Source organism: Sceloporus undulatus, chromosome 4 (assembly GCF_019175285.1).
Source record: "Sceloporus undulatus isolate JIND9_A2432 ecotype Alabama chromosome 4, SceUnd_v1.1, whole genome shotgun sequence".
In the NCBI taxonomy this organism is placed as follows: Eukaryota; Metazoa; Chordata; class Lepidosauria; order Squamata; family Phrynosomatidae; genus Sceloporus; species Sceloporus undulatus.
Window position 1 is genome coordinate 193,155,686 of NC_056525.1, and position 25,612 is coordinate 193,181,297.

At 39.8% G+C, this 25,612-nt stretch overlaps 2 protein-coding genes across 11 annotated transcripts in view; both read right to left on the minus strand.

Moving 5' to 3' along the window:
• The window catches only part of LOC121928461 (opsin-5-like), an 896,145-nt gene that overhangs the window by 132,152 nt on the left and 738,381 nt on the right, over window positions 1-25,612 (minus strand). The gene's annotated exons all lie outside the window — the stretch shown is intronic.
• TRAPPC8 (trafficking protein particle complex subunit 8) overlaps window positions 1-25,612 on the minus strand; it is a 115,473-nt gene that overhangs the window by 74,675 nt on the left and 15,186 nt on the right. For 4 of the 10 annotated variants that reach the window (XM_042463171.1, XM_042463173.1, XM_042463179.1 and 1 more), the window contains exons 3-8: window positions 20,960-21,043; window positions 13,189-13,278; window positions 12,365-12,539; window positions 7,282-7,435; window positions 3,368-3,458; window positions 1,060-1,316 (exon numbers count right to left, since the gene is read on the minus strand). In XM_042463171.1, the coding sequence (XP_042319105.1) occupies window positions 1,060-1,316; window positions 3,368-3,458; window positions 7,282-7,435; window positions 12,365-12,539; window positions 13,189-13,278; window positions 20,960-21,043 (851 nt within the window). Of the gene's footprint in view, window positions 1-1,059; window positions 1,317-3,367; window positions 3,459-7,281; window positions 7,436-12,364; window positions 12,540-13,188; window positions 13,279-20,959; window positions 21,044-21,092; window positions 21,237-25,612 lie in introns of all 10 variants that reach the window. The other 6 variants (XM_042463172.1, XM_042463174.1, XM_042463175.1 and 3 more) reach the window with 4 other exon arrangements.

Here is a 25,612-nt window from a genome sequence, read left to right on the forward strand (position 1 = left end):
AGAATTGTAAGGATACTGGGACTAAAATAACTGCCAGAGCTCATTCATATCAACTCAAACTACTCAAACTAAACATTTCAATTAAAGGGAAATTAGAACATGTTCACAGTACAACATAGAGTTGATTAATTCCTGACAAAACAGATGAAAGGTGTACAGCAAGTGTAATTCTAAAAAAATATTGATTTTTATAAACATTCATTTTCTTCCCCCGTCAAATTCTAGGCTAATATTTTTATTTAGTTTCACCTGTAATTGTGTTTATTTCTTTGATGGCACAACGGCTAAGACAGTATTTTAAATTTTAATATTAAAAGACTATTCCAAAAGACCTTGTAGTGAAAGACGATACAGTTTTCACTTCAGATTAAATACCATTAAATTAACAATGCCTTTCAGAATCAGAAGGTTGTTTTAAAGAAAAGAATATTCCAAATTGTTTCATCATGGTTCTTTTCAGAATATGCCAGGACCTTCTATCATCAGTGAGAAACTGAGCACAGACCATGGCTAGATTCCCAAAAAAGTTTATGAATTAATACAAAGTGTCTCCCTGCATGGTCAGGACAGCAGACTTTTTTCCCCAGCAGTACCTTCTAGTAACATATTGAATAGGCTTTTGAAACTTCAAAGCAATTTTCTCAGTTACACAGAAGTGCAGCAGGAAGAGATCAGATGCAGCACACACTATGCAGCCTGTATGATCGCATCCCATTAATTCAGCAGAATTTTCATTTACACTGACAAGCATCTGTTTGCTGATATTATGACTAAAATTTTTGACAAGATTTATAACTGGATCTACTTTGAGTGTACGGTTGCTGTTACTGTTGCATGCCTTCAAGTAGTTTCCAAGTTATGGCAACCTTAACACAATCATAGGGTTTTGCTTGTTTCATCAGAGGGGGTTGCCACATCCTCTGAGGCTGAGAGAATGTGACTTTTGCCCAAAGTCACTCAGTGGGTTTACAGGGCCAAGCCCTGTAAACCCACTGATCTCCAATCATAGTCCAATGCTCAAGTCAGCCAAAAAGCTACATTAAAGGGAGAATGACTTACCTGGTCATTAAGCTGCCTGATAGTTTTCTCTATATGTGGTAAAAGCCCTCTAAAAGTGAATTCCTGAATGAACTGTCGAATCCGATCATGATCTGTGAGTGTCAAACAAATGCCATGAGGTGTCCATGTGTTTGACTTCTTTGATTCATGGAAAGAGGGATTTGGTTTTACATAATCAGTGCCATCAAAACAACCACTGTTGCTGGTGTGTTCCAGTTGGAGAGGATGTGTCTTAAAGTTATTTGATAAGCCATCTGCTAAAAAACAAAATATGAACCATTACTTAAACTGAATTCCAAAGGTTGGAATTCCTTTTCATAGCAAGGCATATTAAATTATACAATTTCTTCCTATGAGGTAAAGAAAACTGTATGAGTGTTTGATACTACAGATGAATTAGAATTATACAGAGACAAACTATGCAAATTGGTCTTCCACAGATAAAAAGAGTAGGGGCAATGAAATCACAGCTGTCTGATTTCCATTTGTCTTGCACAGCCTGAAATCTACTCTGCAGAATCGCTAGACTCTTCAGAAGAGTGAGAGAGATGGTATTGCGGGTTGCCAGAAGGGGGAAGAAATTGATGAAAATTGCCATCACATTCCTTCCTTCCAACAGGAAGCTCCACTAAATCCTAGTTTTCTCCATGGGGGGCAAATTTGGACCCAGCCCCCAATGTTCTATCACTACTGTTTAAATTATGTTAGCTTTTTACTATTTTTTTATTATTATTTGAGACAAACCTGGAAATTACATGTTGAGGGATTATAATTACAATTCTTAATTCATAATGATAAGGGCACTGATTTTGAATGAGATGAGTGAAGGAAGAAGTTTCATAAGATATTAGTTAATTAGTATCAGATTAGTAATTCATGGCAAATGATCCTTACCAAGTCAATTAATTTTTTTGAAGAAATCAAACACTAATAGACATCTACTTGAACAAGTCTCAAAATGCACAAACTTATGAATTTTGTCTCATTCGTCCTTATCCTGAACAGTCCACAGAACTTTCAGCCTCAATTCAATGGTTTTTCCCAACCAGAATAAACTAATTGAATCAAAAATGCTTATATAAGTGTTTATCTTCCATGCATCAGGTTTACTCCAGCTGGAACTACTAACTTGACTTAGGCCTACATTACTGACAGTGCACAGAACTGGACATTATGTTTGTCCAATAATATCATGTAGGTTTTCATGGTTTATCATGGATTTGAAACCTGGTCTACCAGTGTCCTAGCCCAGTACTCAAACCACTACACCACAGTAGCTCTTATCTCACAGGAGAAGTACAGTCATCCCTCCATATTTGCGGCTTTGATATTTGCGGATTTGATTATTCACAGATTTCATTTATGTTTTCTCTAGGACTGTCTAGGTCCTCCAGTGCAACTCTGTGGTCAACTTTAACTAAAGGTTGCACTGAAAGACCATTTGTAGCTACTCCAGTGCCATTCTATGGTCAGTGTATGTTGGACATTGACCACAGAGTTGCACTGGAGGACCTAGAGATTCCTAGAGAGGTGTCCTCTCAGGTAAAAACAGTGTTTTTGTTATTTGCGGTTTTTCCATATTCACTGAGGTCTTGTTCCCCTAACCCTAGCAAATAAGGAGGAACAATTGTACTGTGCAAGATGCCTTGGGTACTTTGGAGGAAAAATAAATAGCATTATAAATTGAACAAAAAAAATCTGATATCATTTGGGCTGTGCTGTTGCAATTACTATTGCCTATGGCTGTAACCATCTTTCTCATGCTATGACAAAAGGACATCAGTGTTTGTTTGTTGTTGTTGCTTTGTCATTTTTTCAACTAGGTTTATAGAACTTATGTTAGTAAGATTCTGAAAGAAATGAGTTGACAATGTATGTGATGTATGGATGTCACTGCATATGTAAGGCCCCATTTGACCTCTGTGTCCTCCTTAAAATGCTTTGTCAACAATGCTGCAGCAAATGTGTGAATAATTCCTCAAGAAAAAAAAACCCACCTAGAGCTTTTCTGAAAAAATGCTTAATACTTTGCTAAAAGTTCAAGATGCTTCACACAGACCACCACAAAAATTAAATGAAACAGATCAGTGTAATTTCCAGATATGAAATAGGGACTAAGACACGGTAATTTACAGAATGCCACATAATGAGCTCATAGCAGAACTGGTACTTATGCCAAGGACGTCATGATCATTGCACATAAATTTAATGACAGCAACTCTATGGCTGCTTAAGACAGAGCAAGTTGTGGCATGATTAAGACCTGTTGTAGTATGAAAGGTGTTTTAAGTTATGAAAAGAAATATACCTTTGGAATCATTATTCAATCCATCTAATGGTATAAAGTGGTCAGAATGCTTATTAGGAATTTCTGTACATGGGCCATCTTCATAAGGCTCCTGTTAGGATAAAGCATACAAGAAACCATTTCAGTTTTTAAAATAAATAAATAACCAATTGGAATTATGTAAAAAAAATATTCCCAAAGAATTTTGCTTGATGTTGAGAAACTGGAGCGTGTCCAAACTAGGGCAACTAACATGGTGAAGGGTCTGGAAACTATGCCCTATGAGGAACGACTTAGAGAGTTGGGGATGCTGGAGAAGAGAGGGTTAAGAGGTGATATGATAACCCTGTTTAAATACTTAAAAGGTTGCCATATTGAGGAGGGAACAAGCTTGTTTTCTGCTGCTCCAGAGACTAGAACCAGGAAAAATGGATGCAAACTACAGGAAGAGAGATTCCACCTCAACATTAGGAGGAACTTCCTGACAGTAAGTGTTGTTCGACAGTGGAACACAATCCCTTGGAGTGTGGTCGAGTCTCCCTCCTTAGCAGAGGCTGGATGGCCATCTGTCAGGTATGCTTTGATTGAGATTTCCTGCATGGCAGGGGGTTGGACTGGATGGCCCTAGCGGTCTCTTCCAACTATGATTCTATGAGTCTATGTTCAATGTTGCAAACTGTACCCTTCCATGCAACTTTTGAGGCCCTGTTCCATGTTCATTAGGTGGACAGGAGATAGGCCTTTTCGGCACAGCAATGATATTAATGCAATATTCTCCCCCAAGAAACCCTAGTTGGCCTAGTAACTACTGTACAAAGCTTTCTATGGGCTGGTTAAAAAAACAAGTTGGTCCATGAGACATCAGGTGTTAAGCCCTTGCTGCTTTTGATTTAAGTTCTGACTATTCAGCTTCTGTTGCTATTGTCTGATTTCTTTTGTTTTTCTGCTGATTGTGTTTCTTTTAGCAAAGTGGACAGAGATATGTAATAGGTTCTATCTATTGCATAAATAAACAAAATCAACTGGCTCAGTGAGATCAAAGTCCATTTACTGTGTACCATTAACACGATGCTGATGACAGCCTTTTATTTTTCTCCTTTCTACCTAACTCCGAGGAAGCTGTTTTGATTCTAATTGACAGCCATAATAGTGTCATCAATAATGGACTTTATTAAATGAAACAAAATTAAGCTTAATCCAGACAATATAAGTGTTCCTGGTCAAGTAAATGGCAGATTGGGGAACAGGGATTCAGCCCACAATGAAAGAAAGTACAGACATTCTCAAGAAGAAAAAGGCTTGCTATATATATATATATATATATGTGTGTGTGTGTGTGTGTGTGTGCGAGCTTCAAAGCTCAGTCTCCTGCAGATGCCAAGAATACATCTGTACCAGTTCTGTGCCTGCTCCTAGAATTATCTGATTTGCCCAAAGTAACCTATGTCTTAGTTAAATTCCCATTTGGATGTACAGCACTCTGGGGTTGCCCTTGAAGAGTGTTTGGAAACTTTAGCTGGTTCAAAGAACTGCAGTAAGACTGTTGACTAGGGCTGGTTATATGCTGCATATAACTTCCCTGTAACAGCTCCACTGTCCACTAGATTGTTTCCTGTCACAATTCCAAGAGCTGGTCCAGGTTATCTAAAAGACTGTATTCTCCCACATGAACCTGCCTGGGCATTGAGTTCTTTGGAGAGGCCTTTCTGTTGGTCCCATGACCCTCACTGGCACATCTGTTGGGAATGCAGAAGCGCTTTCTTACCAATTGTTCCCAAGCTCTAGACTCCATTTCAAGGGATAGCAGCTTGCCTCCATGCTTGATATTGTTTGTTGATAGGTCTTTGGGAACTAACTCTTTCTAAAACAGAGCTTTTCATTGTGTGTTCTACTGTCTTTATTTCTTTTTAATAAATACATTTTAAAATGGCTTAGTTGACAACTAATCAGTTTACTTATACACACACACAGGTATCTGTTTCATCTGAACCTGTTTCCATATCTGTAAGCTGACATGACTCCTTGTGCCAAGAAAAAGGTGGGAAGATAGTAACAGTAGCAGCCAGCAAGTATGTACAAGTATGAAATAACAGTAACAACCTTCCCCAACTGTTTCCCCCTAACATGTGGTATTTAGAGGTGTGCAACAAATGACTGATAATAACTGTTACATCCCATTTGTAACTGTAACACATTCTACATTTGTAACTGTTCTTGAAAAGTGTTCAGAAGCTTCAACTGGTTCAAAGAGTGGCAGACAGATTGTTAACTAAAGCTGGTTAGAGGAAACACATCATTTGTTTGTGGCAACAACTCCACTGGCAGCTACTCTGTTTCCTGGCACAAATTAAAGTTCTGGTTGTGATCTGGAAAGCCCTATACAGTGGTACCTCGGGATACGAAATACCCAGGTTACGAAATTTCCGGGATACGAAAAAATCCCATTGGAAATAATTGTTCCGGGTTACGAATGTTTTTTCGGGTTACGAAAAATTTTTTGGTGCTTTTCGGCGCTATTTCACACAGTATCGCGGCTTTTCCCCATTAGCGCCTATGGCATTTCGGCTTACGAAGGCTTTTCGGGTTACGAAAGCGGCCGCGGAACGAATTAATTTCGTAACCCGAGGGAGCAGTGTATGTCGTGATGGTGAACCTATGGCACGACACCATTTCGCCTGGCACAGCAATGGGGAGGGGAACAGGCGTGGGCGCGCGCATGCCTCCTTCCCCCAGACTTTTCCCAGCCTTCAGCTGCCTTTCAGAGACAGCTGGCGGCTGGGGAAAAGGTGGGGGGGAGAAGTCCCACACTGGAACCTCCAGCCCCCAGAGGGCAGAAGTCCCGCCCCCGGCACCGGGTAATACCGGTACCAGAAAAACACTAAGTTGGGTCACACAGCCCCAAAAAGGTTCGCCATCATTGCCAATATGGCTCAGATCCAGGTTATCTGAAGCACTGTGTCTCCATTTATAAGCCTCTCTGAGATCTTCTGGGGATGTCCTTCTCTTTGCCCCCCCCCCCCCCCCAGGCACACAAAGGGGAAACACAGGAAAGGGTCTTTCTTGTTGGTAGCTGCCCCAAGGTTATGGCACTCACTACCTAGAGAGGCTAGACTGGGCTTGCTCCTTGCTATCTTTTTGTAAGGTAAAGCGATTAGTATTTTAGATGGCTTTTGAGGTCTGACTGTTCAAGGGGCTGAGGCTTTCATGTGCTGTGTTGTTTATATTTTGTTTTTCTGAAATGATTTATTTCTAACTGCTTTTAATTTTATTAGTAGTTTCATTATATTTTTAACTTTTTTATAATGTAATTTTAACTGTATCTGTTTTAACTTTTGTAAGCCACCTTAAGTTCCAGAGTGAGAAAAAATAAGTAACTTATCTTGTGGGGTGGTAATTACTATTATAGATGGACCTGGAAAGGATTAAGCAAATACTAGTGGAGGAGAGCTAAATCAATCAATTATCATCATCATCATCTATATTCTGGTGGTGGTTGTTGTTTTTTATCCTAACCAAGTACATACTTCTGAAGCATGAGGACATCACCATACTGTTTATCCCACTATTTGGAATCAGGAGGTTCACGAGCTCAGAGGAGCTTTCATGGGTACAGCTGGGATGAAGCAGTCAGTAAGAGATATGAGTAAGTGGAGCATATGGAAGAGATGATGGGAGTACAAATTTAACCACCTTCAGTTTCTGTAATCACTAGTTCCTATTATATTATGGAGCAGAATAAAAAAAGAGAGAACTGAAACTTTTGACTTCAGCTGCCTTCGCCATAAATACAGTACAGTTTTTAAAAACTATAAAAATCTATCTAGAAAGATCAGACAGGTAACAAATACTAAGGGAAATAAGATGCATACAGAAAACTCTTTAATATACTATAGAAAACAGTTGCTGAAGTGCAAATATGAAATAATAAAATATACCTGATTTTGAATAATATTTTTCTGAAGATATTGGCTCCAGGGATCAGGAATTTGTTCATCTGTTCCTCGATTAGATCCACGAGAATTTATTTTAAGCAGGTAGCATCCCTGAGTTCCATATCTTTGTTTCATTTCTTCATAAACTGAATCAGCTCTGAATTAAATATTAAATATGGCAAAGATATTTTTCATATGTAACCCTTCTAGCAGAAAATTCTACTTCATCTTTATGCCTACAATAATTCAATAGATATAAACTGTATAATGCAATAGCAAGTTAACTATGGAACAATAGCTCATATTGCAAATTTTCTTGATAACACAGTGACTTAACCAGAATAACAACCTGTAAAATGCATATTCACTTACATCAAGGATGGATTACTTCAGACTCAAGAAGTTTATCTGCTATTAGAATCCCTATAGCCTATTAGTGTGCTTTCAGTTACAAAGCAAAAGGTCCTATCTATATAGTTATGGTACAATACATAATGCGTACTCGGTATTATTGTATTGTATTATGCTTTTTTTAAAAAAAAGTCATGTTTCAGAAAAATATCAAAACCAGCATACTGATCTTTTTATTTATTTATTTATGCTTGTATACCCCACCCTGTATCTGAGGATCTCAGGACAACTTACAATATAATGAACAGTTTAAAACAATTTAAAACAACAGTTATAAAGGATAAAAACATATTAAACCATTTAATAGTCAAAGCAAGGTAGTTAGTGAAAACACATCAAAATCATTCATGTGCAAATTTGGACACAATCAATCATGCCCTCAAAGCCTCAATAAATTACTCATGTGTTCTATGTAGTTTCTTAGTACTGAAATGACAGCATAGTCATATATTATATAGTCATGGCCTCAAGCAGATGGGGCAAAAGAAGTGGTCAGAGGCCATTTCTACACCGACTGCTGTGGGACCACGGCAACTGCATGCACCCAGTCCCAATCCAGGCCACCGCCACAGTCCTGAACCAGCCGCTAAAAAGGAGTGGAGTTTTTCCACTCCTTTTTGGCTCACCTCTTCCGGGTTGGGGTGGGCTCAGCGTAGTTTCCGGCTGCTTTTAAACAAATTCCACTAGCTAACAATATCTTTCCAGTCTGAATTCAGTGTTCACAATGACAATCAAAGCTCTAAATTTGGAACCATTTCCAAAACTATTTAGGAAAACCATTTAGGGCTCTGATTGTCACTACTAATACAGTGAGCCTGTGCCATACGCGGGCTCGTTATAGGTGGCTTCCAGCTTATGCAGAAGCCGCTTGGAGAGTGGGAGAGTGGCACGTGGCATGCACGAGCCCAATTATATCTAATGGGGCTTGAGCATATGCACTTTTTGCCTTATGCAGGGGGGTCTGGAACAGATCCCCTGCGTAAGGCAAGGGCAGACTGTACTTTGAATTTGGACTGGAACATTTTAGTAGCCAGTGCAATTTATTTAATACCAGTGTTATATGGGTTTTGTTCAGTGTTCTAGTCAGCAGTCTAGTTACTGCATTGTACGTTAGATATAGCTCCCAAGTCATCTTCAAGAGCAGGTCATACATTGCAGTATTCTAATCAGAAACTAACAGTGCACGCACTACTGCTGTTATGTTATCCCTGTCTAGGAAAGGCTGTAGCTGGAGGACCAGTTGAAGCTGGTACCAAACACTCCAATTCCAGTGATGAAGACAGAATACTCCCAAGCTATGCCCATGCTCCCTCAAGGGGAGTTGGATCTCATTCAGGGCAGGTAAAATATCCAGTTCCCAGAATCCACAAAGCCTCTGTCTTACCAGGATTCAGCTTTAGTTTAATGGGTCTCATTCATGCTAACACACATTCAGGCACTGCTCCAGGGCCTGCACAGCCTCAGCCAAGGACAAGATGTACAGCTGAATGTTATGACTATACTGATGGCTGCCCAACCCAAATCTCCTTATGGCCTCACCTAGCAGCTTAATATAGATATTGATCACCATGGATGACAAATTGCAACCCTGTGGCTTAAAGGCCCTAGAACTGAAAGTAATACCCAATGCTCCTCCCTAGAACCAGTCCCATGGATAAGAGTGGAATCACTGTAACAGTGCCTCCTATTTCCATTCAATGAAGCTAGTTCAGTAAGACACCATGTTCAGTGGTATCAAATGGCCCTGAGAAATCCAGGTAGATCAACACAGTAGCACTCCCCATCTTTCACCAACAGTAGACTGTCAGTCAGTGAGACTAAGACCATTTCAGTGCTGTGACCAGAGCTGAAACCAGACTGAAATGGATCCAAGTAATCTGTTTCCTCTAAGAATACCTGAAGCTATATGGCCACAGCATACTCAAGTAATTTGTCCCAAAAGGGGACATTAGCAATAGGTAGCAGTTCTCACATATTGCGGAGTCCAGGGAGGTCTTTTAGGGTGAGGATGAAGCAAACTAAAACCTCCTTCAAAGCAGTAGGCACCTTCCCCTGGCACAGTGAAACATTTAACACAGCCCTGACTGACCCAATCAATTAACTTCTGCCAGATCTTATCAGCAAGGGTCAAGGTTACATGTGATGGAATGAACCAATTCAAGCTTCTTGTCCACATCAACAGTGCAACAATGGAAACCAATCTTAAGAAAACTGACCACATGGAACATTGGATATTTCCCCAGAATCTACAATAACTAAGGTGTCAAGTTCTGAATGAACACCAGGTATTTTCTCCTCAAAGTGCCTAGCAAATTTAAAGCAGGCAGCTGAGGATTTTAGTCCTGGCCTCTCAGAGCCTGATCCCAATAGGTTCTTCACTAACTGGCAGAGTTTTGCTGAGCGGTATGTTGAGAGTAGGATAGTACAGGCATAATAGGATAAAGTTTTTGCCAGGCTCACTACTGAATAATAGGCATGATTAAAATTTCTCATTAATTTTTCAGATATACTCACTCCATGACATACACTACTTGTTCTCTACATCCAGCCTGTTTCATCACCCACCGATCTTCTGTAAATCAAGATGAATTATAAGCTCCACAGCACAGGATTGTGAAGCCCTTTCCATTTCACCATTGTAGAATGAGACCACATTCTACCCTGGTGGCAAAGTGGTAAAATGCCTGTACTGCAGCCACTCACTCACAATCCACAAGGTTGCAAGTTTAATACCAGCTGAGGGCTCAAGTTCAACCCAGACTTGCACCCTTCCAAAATGAGTACCCAGTTTGTTGGGGGCAATTAGCTCACACATTGTAAACCACTTAGGGAGTGCTTAAGTGCATTGGTAAGTGGTATAGAAATGTACCTGCTATTGCTATTCATCAGCCCTGTCAGCTAGAAAATCCCACAGAGCATTCAGAAATTTTTCAGATTACCTGAGTCTCTGGGAGTACACCAATTCAATCTTAAAATGTTTCTTTTGGTACATTTGACTAAACTATTGTCATTTAGAAATAATAATGCCAGCATTAAGGAGGCACAATGTGACCAGTGGACAACATCAGGCCCTCCAGATGTTTGATTGCAACATCCATCATCTCTCAATATTGGCTATGTTGGCAATGGTTGTTGGGAGTTGGAGACTAACAACATTTAGAAGCCAAAGATTGCCGATCACTACAGTAAGCAATATGTCAGGAACTTCCCATTCTTCCTGACTCCCAGGACATGAAAGGAAAGATTTAACAATGAAGCAAAAGAAACATGGAAGGGACACATATGCTGGGGGAGTCATTTTTCTGCCTTTTTGTTTGTTCTGATAAATGAACTACAACAATATGAATTAAGAAAAGAACAGAAAAATTATTGAAGTCACCAGAGAAAGAAGAGGAGATGAGGATATAGAAATGGTAAGAGACTGAGAATATCATCACAAATTATTGCAATCCTATACATTTTAGATGCAGCAACATGGCAGTTCAGGTGTTGGATTAAGACTCTGGATGCTAGGGTTCAAATCCCTACTCAGCCATGGAAATCCACTGGGTGACCTTGGGGAAGGGCTATTTTATGGAAATGAGCTTGCAAAATCTTTGATGTAATTAATTTTCTCATATTACAGTGAGCCCGCGCCATAAGCAGGCTCTTTATAGGTGGCTTTCAGCATACGCTAAAGCTACCCGGGAAACGGGCAAATGCCCGGTATGCGTGCATTGCCGCACAGTGAGCATAAGCCCCATTGAATATAATGGAGCTCAAGCATACATGTTTTTTTTTTTGGCTTTACACGGGGGAGGGATCCGGAATGGATCCCCCGCGTAAAGCAAGGGCACACTGTACAATGGACTGTTTTATCTACCAATAGTTATCTCCAAACAATAATTTGAGATTTTATTTACCAACAAAGAACAAAGAAGAATCTTTGTCAGCACAACACTAACTGAAGGGATTAACTAAAAAATAATTAAGTACTTTATGTCCTGATGGCATCATTTGAAGAGCTCCTGAATAGGTCTTGAAAATCAAGTGTGATTTGCAATGTTAAAACTGACCTATTTAAAAACAAAATCTTATAAAGCCTTTCTTAACACGAGCCAAAGGGATCTACTTTACCTAGTGATCTCCTAAGTTCATGACCTATTTAAAACTGTCAGCTCCATCTACTATCAAATTTATGTTTGCCAAATTAAGTTACATTAGGTATTGATTTCTGTAGACAAAAAGGAACTATGTGATTTGTTCCATCCTACCAACGAACTAGGGCTAGATGAGGCTGGGCATTTACATGCCCAGAAGCCCTAGTCTGCCGGCACACCACCATCATGGCTCGTCCCCGTCCACAGAGGGGGCACCATGATTACATGAATGTGGTGCAGTGCCCAAACAGTGCTGGCCGGAAGGGGCGTGGTTACAGCACGCAAGTGCGCCCCTTCCATAAAGCTGCTTTTAGCAGTTTCTTTTTACTCCAAAGAGGGAGCGGATTGTTGCGACAACAATCCTGTCCAAACAGGGGTGGCTTTTCGCCACCCGTCTGTCAAGCCCCTACATCACTGTATTTATTCTAATTTGGTTCTACTTAATTAACCTAAAACTATACACTGAGGCATATTACGTTTAAAATTGTCATTTCATTTAAAAGTATCAATAAAAAGACTTACTGAACCCTACTCACCTTTGTTCCTCTCCGACACTCACATCATGCAATAACACATAATATTTCAGTGTATTCGGAATGAACCATTTTGGATAAGAATATTCATTACTATGTTGAATCCGATGTTGTTCTTGTGATAGCTTTAGAAACTGTTCCACAGGTTCGGGTTCATTAGATGACACAACAAGCATACCTGAGCTAATATTAAGGATAAATCACAAGTGTACAAATTAGCTAATGAATGGTGCTTACAGTGAACCTTTGGGTGCTATTTCAACCACATTCCAAATGTGGAATACAAACAATTTGAGTATGATTATGAATCTAGTAAAACAATGAAAGGGGAATGCTTGTTCCCTTCTGCTGTTTCCCATGTGTTCTCAGCAACTTCTCTAAAGTACTGTGAAACCTTCTGGAGCAGGTTCTCAAGGCAGTAGTATGAGCTACAGTGAGCATGGAAGGGCCAGAGGTCCAGTAGTGCTATTGGTCAAACACTAGCTAGTGTGATGCTGGATTTAACTAATGTGATGTTGAATTTTATCCAAAGAGTTGCAATACCATTTTGAATTTTATATAAGATCGCACATTGTATACAGTGGGCCCTTGTTATGCGCTGGGGTTTGGTTTCAAGATCCCCTGTGAATAACAAAATCTGTGGATGCTCAAGCCCCATTAAATATAATGACATAGCAAAATGGTATCCCTTATAAAAAATGGAAAATCAAGGTTTGATATTTGAAATTTATACTTTTTTTGAACATTTTCAAACCGTGGATGCTTGAATCCATGTATAAAAAATCCATGTATAAGAAGGGCCGACTGTATTTTGTTTCAAAGGATACATGCTACATAGTGGTTTAGGAATTCATGGTCAGATGCTGGCATAGACTGAAGAAAGCTCTCTCGATAAGCTTCAAACCAGGGTGTGGTAGCTGAAACAAAACAGATTATAGAAACAATTTAGAATTGTGAAAATAAAATACGCGGTAAAAGATTTTCTGCTCTTTAATTTGCAAGAGAAATCCCAGAAAAAGATAACAATAAAATCCATTAGTTATTTGATATTTTTGCAATTTGATCAGGACCAAAATTAGAACTATACCTTTTTAAGAGTACAAACACTAAGCAAAGGAAATTTCTTCAAATTTCATCCATACAATTCTTATCACCACTGCAAAGTCACAAATCTCTAAGAAATAACCAGTCTCATATAATATGACTTGCAATACAAACCCTTTGCGCATATTCTATAATTAGAGAAATTTTCACCTATTTCTAAGAAAACAGAAGCATTACCTAAACACATATATTGAGAAGTCAGTCCCATTAAATTTAGTAGAAATTTTTCCTAGGTAAGCATGTACAGAATTGCAGGCTCATACAAAAAGATATGGTCTGCCAGACAGCCAGGGCCTAAACTATATAGGCTTTATATATCATAACCAGCACTTTGAAATTTGTGTGGAAAAACAGGCACTGGCAGCCAGTGGAGATATTTCGGAGAGGGAGTTGTAGGATTCTTGTATCCAGCCACAATTAAAACTCTGGCTGCAGTTCTTCATACCATTGACATTTCTGGACCCTCTTCAAAGACTGCCCTGCATAGAGTACATTACAATAAACCAAACAGGAAGTAATCATGTCATGTGTCTCCAAGTTGGCATACTAGGTTTAAGTGTTCAATGGAATCCTTGCCATCACAGAAACCTGTGTCCAGAGTATACCTCAACTGCAAACCTATGTTTTCAGATAGTGTGTAATTTCATCCACCACAGGTTGAAACACTATTCACTGATCCACCTTTGAACTGACCAGGTCCACTACCAAGGACACGTTCCCTCTGCCTAGTTCCCAGCAAAAATCATCCAGCAAGGTAACCAAAGGTGTCTGGCTCACAACCAAAACCAACACCACCAGAGTGGAGAAATTCAAGTCATCTCTGGACTTACCACAACCCCACAAATTTCACAGAGTTTTTTTAGGCAAGATATATGCAGAGGTCCTTTCTCTGAATTTCACTTTTAAAATTATTACCTTGCCAAAAAAATTGGAATAATAATAAAATTTATTTATATCCCTCCTCTCTACAAAATGCAGTCGGGGCGGCTGAACACTGGTCAATAGCCATCCATTAAAGAGGAATCCAGGAAAGGATTTTTCAACAAGAGGCCTTACCATTGACTTTTATAGGCATGTTGGAACCCTCTCTTGTTTAGTTATTTGTTAGGATATTTATATTCTACTCTTTTATCGAAAGCTCTCAGGGTGATATTCAATAAAATCAATTTAATAAAATTTAAAAAGTATAATTAAAATAATTTCAAAAAGCTAAAAATGCATGAACAACGTAAAAGGCAGAGTACAAGCACTAAAATAGTTTAAAATGAATTGAAACCATGTGCATGGATGGGTTTTTAAAAATCAGTTAGGCCCAAGGGATGCAGTGGCTCAGTGGTTAAGACGCCAATTCTGATGATCGTAAGGTTGGAAGGTTGGCAGTTCGAGGCTCAAGCACCACGTGACTGAGTGAGTCCCAGCTTCTACCAACCTAGTAATTCAAAAGCATATAAAAGTGCAAGTAGATAAATAAGTACCATTTTGGTGGGAAGATAAGTGTACTGTGCCAGCCACATGACCACTGGAATAGCCTTCAGACAATTCTGTCTCACTTGGCTTGGTAATGGAGATGAGCACCACTCCCTACAGTCAGTTACGACTAGACAATCATGTCAAGTGGAAACCTTTACTTTTACCTTTAGGCCAGTGGTTCTCAACCTTCCTAATGCCGCAACCCTTTAATACAGTTCCTCATGTTGTGGTGACCCCCAACCATACAATTATTTTCATTGATACATGCAAATATGTGTTTTTCAATGGTCTTAGGCGACCCCTGTGAAAGGGTCATTCGACCCCCCAAAGGAGTCCCGACCCACAGGTGGGAACTACTGCTTTAGGCCCCAAAAGCTTTCATGAACAACTATGTTTTTATTTGGTGCATAAACAGCAGCAATGTAAACATCAGTTGAGCCTCCAAAGGGAGGATGTTCCATAAATAGGGTGTCATAGCTGAGAAGGCTCTCTTCTATGTTCCCACACAGCATATTTCTCTAACTGATGACACTACTCCTTTAGTCAGCTAGTCTCACTCTGGCCTTTTTTAATAAGGTAAGAAGGTCAAGAGTCTAGTGGACATGCAGTGGCTCTCACTTCATGTCCACATCCTCAAATTTTACACATTGAAAAGAACCTACAGTGGACACTCCACATTCACTGGGGCTAGGGGCACAGGACCCCCGTGAAGGTGGAAAAAACACATTTTTTTTAATCTGAGAGAACATCATGACAAACAATGACCATGGAACTGCTGGATGACCTACAAATGCCTAGAAAAGTGTTTTCTCTGGGAATCGCTGGGTCCTCCAGCATAACCTTTGGTAGAAGTTGAAAACAGCATCATACTGGAATCAGTGAATAATCAAATCTGTAAAAGTCAAAACCACAAATGTGGAGGGCTGACTGTATTATTAAGAACAAGCAGGGGTCAAATTTACATCAACTGGAATTATATCGATTATAGTGTACAAGTTAGAATGGGTCTGAGCAATTTTATGTTAAAAGTGCTATGCACATTCTTTCCAGCATGTTGTTGAGTATTCCTCACTCTCTTCTTGAAGACCAAAATATAACAGACCTCTGATCATACAACACAGTTCTATGAGACAGCTCCCTGTAAGTGCAATAGAATAAAAACATTTGTTTTGTTTTTGGCTGCACGTGTTACTACAAAGTAGGCTTTAGCTGTGTTCAGTCAGATTTACCCCATCATCTGTCAATGTCACTTGGGGGCTGCATCAGCAATGCAGAAATAATTCAGTTTGACACTACCTTAACTACCATGGCTGAACGTTATGGAATTCTAAGAATTGTAGTTTGTTTTGTCACTGGATCTCTTTGACAAAGAAGGCTAAATGTCTCACAAAACTACAATTCCCATGGTTCTATAGCATTCAGCCATGGCAATTTAAGTGGGGTCAAACTGGATTATTTCTGCAGTGTGGATGCAGCCTACATCTCTGATGTACTTGGTTCATCACTGCCAGCTCTCTGGAAGAGGCTGGTCTCGCTCCATTCTGTGAAAGGGAATGCTAGGAGCAATTGTGTCAACTGCCCTGGCTGTTTCTCCACTCCAGAGGTAAACCAGACTTTGCAGAATGCTAAAAATCCCCAAGAGCTGACTGATATCCATCTGGATCCATCAGCCTCCTGGGATGAACCATCTTAATCAGTCCCACTTCACACACACTGCAGAGATTCACATTCTTCTTTGTCAAAGAGATCCAGTGACAAAACAAACTACAAGTCTACATATGACTACGTAGTGAAGTGTTCATCACAACAGAACTATAGAAAGTTCCTCCAAAGCAATATCACCATCATCCCATCCAGCACAACAAAGGTCAAGAGTATAACTAGCACCATAACTGGGGCCAGATACGTTTTGGGACAGTCCCATGGTTTCATGCAGGTTATAAAGTCTTGAACTACTCATGACAGAGTGATCTCAGTATGAATATTGAAGTGCCCCACTACTACAAGTCAGGTAAATTCCAACACCAACCCTGAGACCACCCCAGCTAGTTCAAGATCACTACTGAGCAGCAGGGTGGGCTACTGCTCATCAACAGAATCCCTACTGTGCCCCAGCCACCCCCTTTCAAGGCACGCTCAAACCCAGCAGACTGTGGGCTAGGCCACTGGTCAAGGAGATAGAACTGCAATAGAAAACTGTAACTCTACCTCCCCAACCGCCACAATATAGAACAGGTCTGTATGTTCATCCAGAGTGAAACAATGTTTCCCCATTCATCAACTTGGCATTTAACAGCAGCAGCAGCATTTTCAACACAAGGGAACTGTCACCCAGGCTATTTCAGCTAGGAGATCATTTAAGGACAACTATCTTGTTGTGTTCCTCTGAATGCCTTATGTTGCTGTCAAGGTTTTCTTGAACTGTATTATATTGTATTACACACAGAGTAAGTCACCAGTATTTTAACAGCCTTCTCTAAGATTAAATAGCACATCCTTCAAGCTAAAATTTCTATATAATATAGTACATTCGACAGTTCTATAAACAATATAGGCACAACTTCCAACAATATACAACACCTCTACAAAAATGTAGGCAACTCTCACACTATGGAATTCTTACAGCAGTGACAGCAGGGCCTTTGAGAGTCAAGGAACCCAACAGATGCAATGCTTCTGATACTGTAGTTTCCCATTATGCAGTATTATTGTTACTTAATTTGTGTAGTAAGAGAGAAGAACAGCATAGAAAGTATGATAAACACCGAACAGTAAAATGGAGGCAGGCCTTAATGCACACTCTTACTGCTAGAAGATTGGAGAAACTGCCCCCTATTTCAATGCCTACTCTAGACTAGCTAGCTAGAAGTTCACTGCAAGTTGCCAGACATTGTTTAGGTTCTTACAAGTCATTCCAACTCTATCCTTTCAGAATTTAAAATTTACTAAAGATGTATGCATTTCAAATGGCTTTCCAGACTAAATCCCAAACTTCCAGATAAGGTCATCCATATCCTCACTTAAATACATTTTATGCTAACACAAATGTTACAAGTGCAGGAGACGACCAGAGACAACTTCTACTGATGCAGCCTATAATCGGTTTGGCCTTTTTAGCTGCTGCATCACACTGTCGACCACAAGTTGAACATGAGTCAACAGTGTGATGCAGCAGCTAAAAAAGGTCAATATGATTCTAGGCTGCATCAATAGAAGTATAGTGTCTAGATTCATTCTGCTTTGGTCAGGCCTCACTTGAATACTGTATCCAGTTCTAGGCAGCACAATTCAAAAAAGATGCTGACAAGCTGCAGCGTGTCCAGAGGAGGGTGACTAAAATAGTGTAGGGTCTGGAAAACATGCCCTATGAGGAGGGACCTAGGGAGCTGAGTATTTTTAGCCTGGAGAAGAAAGAACTATGATAAAGAGGTGATATGATCACCCCATTTAAGTATCTGAAGGGGTGTCATATTGAGGATGGAGCAAACTTGTTTTCTGCTACTCCAGACAATAGGACCCAGAACAATGGGTGCAAGCTAAAGTAGAACACACTCCATTGGAGTGTGGTGGAGCCTCTTTCTTTCTAGGTTTTTAACAGAGGATGGATGGCCATCTGTCGGGGGTGGTTTGTGTGTTCCTACATGGCAAGAGGTTGGACTGGATGGCCCTTGAGGTATCTTCCAAGTCTTCTTCTATGATTCTATGAATGCCTTCCAGAAACTGAACAGTACAAACTAATAGGATTTAATAGTTACATTACTCAAAAGTATAAATATGCTTCCAGAATAAAGATTATCTTGGCTGGAATCCTGCTGATACCGTAGGTATTTGTCAGGTTTCCTACAGAAATGGTTGGACATTTTTGTCTAATGTTGAAAGTCTTTATCCAGTTTCAGGCTGCAGAAGTGAAGTTATCCTTCTGGTGCCATTTCATGTGTGGATGAGCACCGGGTTGTACACTTAGTTGGGCAATGTTATCATTCAACATGACAGTAGGGTAACACAATCAATAAGTAACTCTGCTAGCAGAGATTCACACTATGGAACCCAGAGATAGGATCTCAGCCACTAATTTTTATAACAAGGTAAAACAGAAAGAGTGGTTCTCCTGTGTGTGGCATGTAGCAGTAGCAATAGTAAACAATATTAAGCATACACTATACATATCATACAACTTAGGAATATGTGTACAAATTGAAAAGACTGTGTCAATGGAGAACTGGCTACTAGATGCAAGAATATCAATAGATGAAAACACAGCTGGAAGAGTAGACTAAAAACTACCAAGATTTATTGTTGAAATGTTTATTTAGTATGCTCTGACTATGACCATTAAGGCTCAAACAGTTTCCATTATGTGTTAATGCCAATCCAATTATTTTGAACTTTCTGTGAGATATTGATTAAATTTGTTTTGTTTTTAACAAACCATATACTGTACTATGTATGTACCAAGATAGGGTACATTGCCAACATTGAATTCGGTAGAATCTTGGAATGAGGAAAACAGAAATGCCTGAGGATCCCTGATATAAACAGAACCAAAATAAGCATATAGGCACAGGTTGCTTAATTTCCTTTTGCAGATGTCATGGAAATTTAAACATCTTGGTTGAGGTAAGAAAGAACAAAGCAAGCCTCTAAGCTGGACAACTTAGCTACTGATTTCATACAAAAGAAAGTTTGTTGCTCTGTTGTCAGGGGGCACGTAGGGTCATTTCTCCTTATTTGCAGAGAGAAAGGACCATGTTCTAATGCTTCTTCTGAAGAAATGTGACTGCTGATATGAGTGTGTTTGAATATTCTGTCCTAAACTAAAATTACTTGCTCTGATTATACCCTTTGGGCAAAAGTCACACAAGCCTATCTATCTATAAAAATTATCAGTCACAACCTGTGTAGAATTATGCTGTGTAAAAGCAAAACTTTACAGGACAGTTGTTAAATCCATAGCTCAAATGAAATACCAAAATAACCATTTCACACTCGATAATGAATTAGAAAAACTTTGCTGCAGGAGTGTGGTGGCTAAGCAAGAGAAAAACAGGAATCTAGCAAAGTGTTAGATTCTTAATAGCTGTTTGGAAGAAAGGGGTCTTCTGCAGATGGGACCTACTCTTCCTGCAGTGTCCACATTTCCCCAATTCCAATATCTTAGTGCAGACTAAGTGGCACATCCGGGGACAGTCATCAGTTATTTCTCAAGCACTATCCATTAAGTTACTATTCTAGCCATACAATCACATTGAAAATCAATCATAATGATCCTCTTAGGAATGGAAAGTGCCAACTTTTCAAAGTGAAAATAAAGACTGAAAAATTGAAATCTGATGTTCTTGGGATAAAAGAGAGCTGGATTTCATGCAACAAGGGAACAAATATACCTTTGTTATGTTATAAACCAGTGGTTCCCAACCTGTGGGTCGGGACCCCTTTGGGGGTTGAATGACCCTTTCACAGGGGTCACTTAAGACCATTGGAAAACACATATTTGCATGTAGCAATGAAAATAATGTTATGGTTGGGGGTCACCACAACATGAGAAACTGTATTAAAGGGTCACGGCATTAGGAAGGTTGGGAACCACTGTTATAAACTGTAGTACTTAATAACTTTAACAACCAACAAGGAAAAACAAAAGGGAAAGAGTTTACACACAAGAATTCCACAATATTTCTAACACTATCACACAGAAGTTACTTAAGACAAGGAGAATAAGGAAAGTGTTTCTAGAAAATTTGACAATATAAATGACAGCATGCTCAATCAAATACACCACATGAAGCAGTCAGAAAGTAATTTTTTTTCTTGCACTCTGATCCATAGAACGATCACAACTGATTTTAAATAAGCAACAAGAAAAACTAAGAATCATAAAACCATCACCAATATTTCTGGGAATAAAATCTAACTGAAACAGATTGCTGCATTGTAACAAGAGTTGTAAGGAAAGATGGACAGCTTACATAACAAAGGAACAGAAACAGGGTGATTTAGATAACCCACACCAGCCACACAAAATACCTGAGTAACATGTGGATGTGTTCAGTCCCATCAGTGTATCTTTCCAACTACTGTACCAAGGAACACTAGCTTTAACTGAGCGATCTGACAGAGAAAACAGTGAATTATTAAACTAAATACATAACCTGCATACATTTTATCTTCCCTCATGTTTAAGTAGCCTCATTCATAGTTGTGGTATCTTAATACACATAGTCCAGTATGCCCACAATTGAAGTTCTCAGTGATTTCCATGGACAGTTGAATCTCATTGTGGGAGAAAGGTGAGATATAATTCCTTGAAATAAATAAAATAAATATAAATATAGTTGACAATTTCAAAACTGAACATGACAAAATCTATGGCATGTCTATCTGTCACAATGTCAGATGAGCACACTTTTGCTTCATCTTTTCAGAATAGCTATTTCAATATTTTAAAAGTCCACAGAAAAATGCACATACTGTATATGCTCATGTATAAGTCTAGAAATTTTAGTCAAAAAACTGACCCAAAAAAACCTGGGTCGACTTATCCACGGGTCAATGGAAGTACTGTACTTTAACTCTTATCTATATATAAAAGGAGCCATCCCTATCCCCTTTCTCTCAATAAAAGGCAAGAGCAGGGGTAGGCAACCTGCGGCCCGCGGGCCGGATGCGGCCTGGCGAGGCCTTGGGACTGGCCCCAGCCCAGTCCTGCCGCCGATTGCCACCGGGGCCTTTGGGGGGCAATTGTCTATAGAAGCCTCAGAAACATGCATTTATATTAACATTTTTTAAAAAATCAGCAAATTTTTTCACGTGTCCTCCATTTTTTTTAAAAAAGTGTCTTCCATTTGAAAATTTTGTCCTACATTTGTCCTGGTTTATTTATATAGTTAATTTTTTTTTTAATTATTTAATTATTTCTTTTTTTTGCTTCGGCCCCCCAGTTGTCTGAGGGACAGCAACCCGGCCCCCGGCTCAAAAAGGTTGCCTACCCCTGGGCAAGAGCATAGTCCATCCTGGGAGCACCAAAAAGAAGCATGGATCCCCTCTACTCTCTCATCCATCCAGCCTTTAGGATGAGCATAAACAGTTATGCCTGCCAGAATTTTCTAAGTTCTTTGGCATCATCCTTTACATCCTTGGTTACATGCCCCTAAATTTTACCCTCGACTTATCCAGGGGTCATATGAAAATACTTAATTTTGGCCCCAAAATCTGCCCTCGACTTATACACGAGGTCGACTTATAGTCGAGTATATACGGTAATAATTTCTTAGTAATATTTATCTGCAACCTACATCAGCTCGTAATAGCAAACAATGCAAGCTAGTTTTTTTAGTTCTACTTATTCAAAACATTTCTTTTTTAAAATCTAAACACTGTTCTAAAGGGGAAAGGGAGAAATTACCAAGATGGAAAAAGAACACCACCACTTGGAAGTACTCTTTCCAAAAAGTATCCAGAGATTTCAGTACACTTAAATCATTTATACTGTAACAAACAAAACAAAACTCTGCCTCAACCATATGCTGTCTGTTATCATCCCTACCTGAAATACAGAGAAAAATAAAAATGGAATTGCATAATTACAATACTCTAAGACAGATAATAAATTACTGAATATACCAGAAAAAAAGGATATGTTTTCCATACTATTGCATATTTTCCACTTCAAGTTGCATAAAGGCATACCTCAGTTAACAAAGCCCCTGACAAAGAAACTCCTTTTCCCAAAGTCTTTTATGCCCCCACCTTCCTTCTTTTCCTTTGTCTACTAGGATTTTTTTTTAAAAAGCTGTGTCCACATTGAGAGGATGGTGAAGGAGGGCTGGAGAAACACAGACTTTTGGTGCTGGATTGTAGCAACATGTCTGCAGTAAACAATGCAATAAAGCTTGATGTAGGGAAAAACAAGAGTCTACTCTCTGTAGCTGTGACAAGAAAATAAAAGTTGCAACAAGACAAGAAAAACAGCAAATGCCTCTAGAATTCCTTTCTTAGCATGTACAAACAGCAAAACTGCTAAAAATGGGAAACCACATAAGCCTGCTTTGCCAGTTATCGCCAGCCTATTTAAAAACAAGCAAGCTGTATAAGTCTGGTCTCCAAAATGGAAATCATAAGAAAAGTGTAGTCTGGTGAAAAAAAGAAAAAACCATCCTTTGAAGCATTTTTGAAGAATCATAGAAACAGAGTTGGAAGGGACCACAAGGGCCATCCAGTCCAACCCTCTGCCATACAGGAAGATGCAGTCAAAGCAATCCCGACAGATGACCATCCAGTCTCTATTTAAAACCTCCAAAGGAGGAGATGGCACCACACTCTGAGGAAGCATATTCTATTGTCAAAGGTCAGAAAGTTCTTCCTAATGTTTAGGTGGAATCCCTTTCTTGTAGTTTGAATCCCTTGCTCTGTGTCCTAGTCTTTGGAGCAACACAAAACAAGCTTGCTCCTTCAATATGACATCCATTCAAATATTTAAACATGACTATTATATCACCTCTTAACCTCCTCTTCTCTAGATTAAACATATACAGCTCCCTAAGTTTCTCTCCTAGGGCATGGCTTCCAGATTTCCCCATTTTGATCACTCTCCTCTTGACACACTTGTTGCCGACCCCTGCCTTAACAGATTAGAAAGCTGGGCCAAAACTAACAAAATGAATTTCAGCAGAAACATAGGATACTACACTTCAGGCAATAAAAATGAAACACACAAATATAGGGTAGGTGGCACCTGGCTTAACGGCAGCCAATGCAATTCTAGGCTGCATAAATAGCAGCATAGTGTCTAGAATGATGGAAATAATAGTGCAACTCTATTCTGCTCTGGTCAGGCCTTACCTAAAATACTGTGTTGATTCTATACTAAGACTCCAAGACCCATTTCACATGTGCTGTTGTCAATTATCACCTATCCTATATTTGAGCCTTTCAAAAAAAAAATTCTGCCTAAGTGTAATAGGACCTTACATTTCTCCTTATTGAAATTTATTTTGTTAGCTATGGCCCAGCTCTCCACTGTATTAAGGTCATTTTTAATTCTCATCCTGTCCTCTCTGAGACTGGCTTTCAAATGATCTCCAGAAGGTTTGAGACGCTTTTCTTAACTTATGCAAAGCTTATCTGATCTCATTGTTTCATTTCACATGTGTATATTTTTAGTTTTGCATTTGCTGAAACATGTTGAGCGGCTCTTCTTTTTTCTGGTGCAGAAACCTCTGTCCATATTCTTTACTTGTTATTTCTACCTTTGTTTTCAAATTCAGTTTAAAAAGTAATTTCCAGGACACATCTACTTCATGGTATCCTTCTGGGACGCCTGAGGGAGTTAGGAATTGGGGGGCACTGCTCTACAGTGGTTCTGTTCCTACCTCTCGGGCAGATCCCAGATGGTGGAGCTGGGGGACTGTCGCTCTGATAGCAGGGCCCTGACATCTGGCGTCCATCAGGGAGCGATTTTGTCCCCTATGCTATTTAACATTTACATGAAGCCGCTGGGCGAGATCATCCGGAGACATGGGGCACGGTGTTATCAGTACGCTGATGACACCCAGATAATTTTCTCTATGTCTCCGACTGATGCAGTAACTAAGGGTGGCATCTCTCCTCTAGATGCCTGCTTGGCGTCGGTAATGGGCTGGATGAGGGAGAACAAACTCAGTGTGAATCCAGGGAAAACGGAAGTACTGGTGATAGGTTCCCCGGCTTCGGGTGGTGAGATCTGTCACCCGGTCCTGAATGGGGTCACGCTCCCCCTGAAGGACTCGGTGCGCAGCTTGGGAGTGCTCCTTGATTCGTCGCTCCAGCTGACTTCTCAGGTGGATGCGACGGTCAGGAGTACTTGTTATCAGCTTCGGCTGATACGCCAGCTGCGTCCCTACCTGGACCGTAAGGACCTTGAATCTGTCGTACATGCTTTGGTAACCTCTCGATTGGATTTCTGCAATGCGCTCTACATGGAGCAACCCTTGTACCAAACCCGGAAGCTGCAATTGGTGCAGAACATGGCAGCTAGATTGGTCGCTGGTAGCTCCAGGTCGGACCATATAACACCCATTTTAAAAGACCTTCACTGGCTGCCTATCCGCTTCTGAGCTCAATACAAGGTGTTGGTTTTGACCTATAAAGCCCTAAATGGCTTGGGCCCAGGGTATTTGGAGGACCGCCTCTCCCCATATAATCCGCCCCGCACACTCAGAACTTCTGGGACTAAATTGTTGGAGGTCCCTAGGTCTAACCTTGTACGGACTTCACAGAGGGCTTTCACCATCGCTGCCCCTTCACTCTGGAACAAGCTCCCTGTAGAGAGCTTCGCTCCGCCGCCTCACTAGTTACTTTCAAGAAAAACTTGAAAACGTATCTATTTCGGCTGGCCTTCCCACCTTAGATTGTTTGTTTATTTCCCTGCCCTCTTTTTTCCCTTTCGACCTCGGATCGATGTCAATTATTCTCTCCTTCTCTTTGCCCTTGACATGTGTATTTTATTGATTTCCTGTTCCTGTTTTTGTTTTTTGCAGTAGTGTTCTTAACTTTTTATATTGAATTTTTATCCTGTTTGTAATGTTTTTAAATTTTGTAAGCCGCCTTGATCATATTTTGGAAAGGCGGGGTAAAAATAAAAATTATTATTATTATTATTATTATTATTATTATTATTATTATTATTATTATTATTATTAT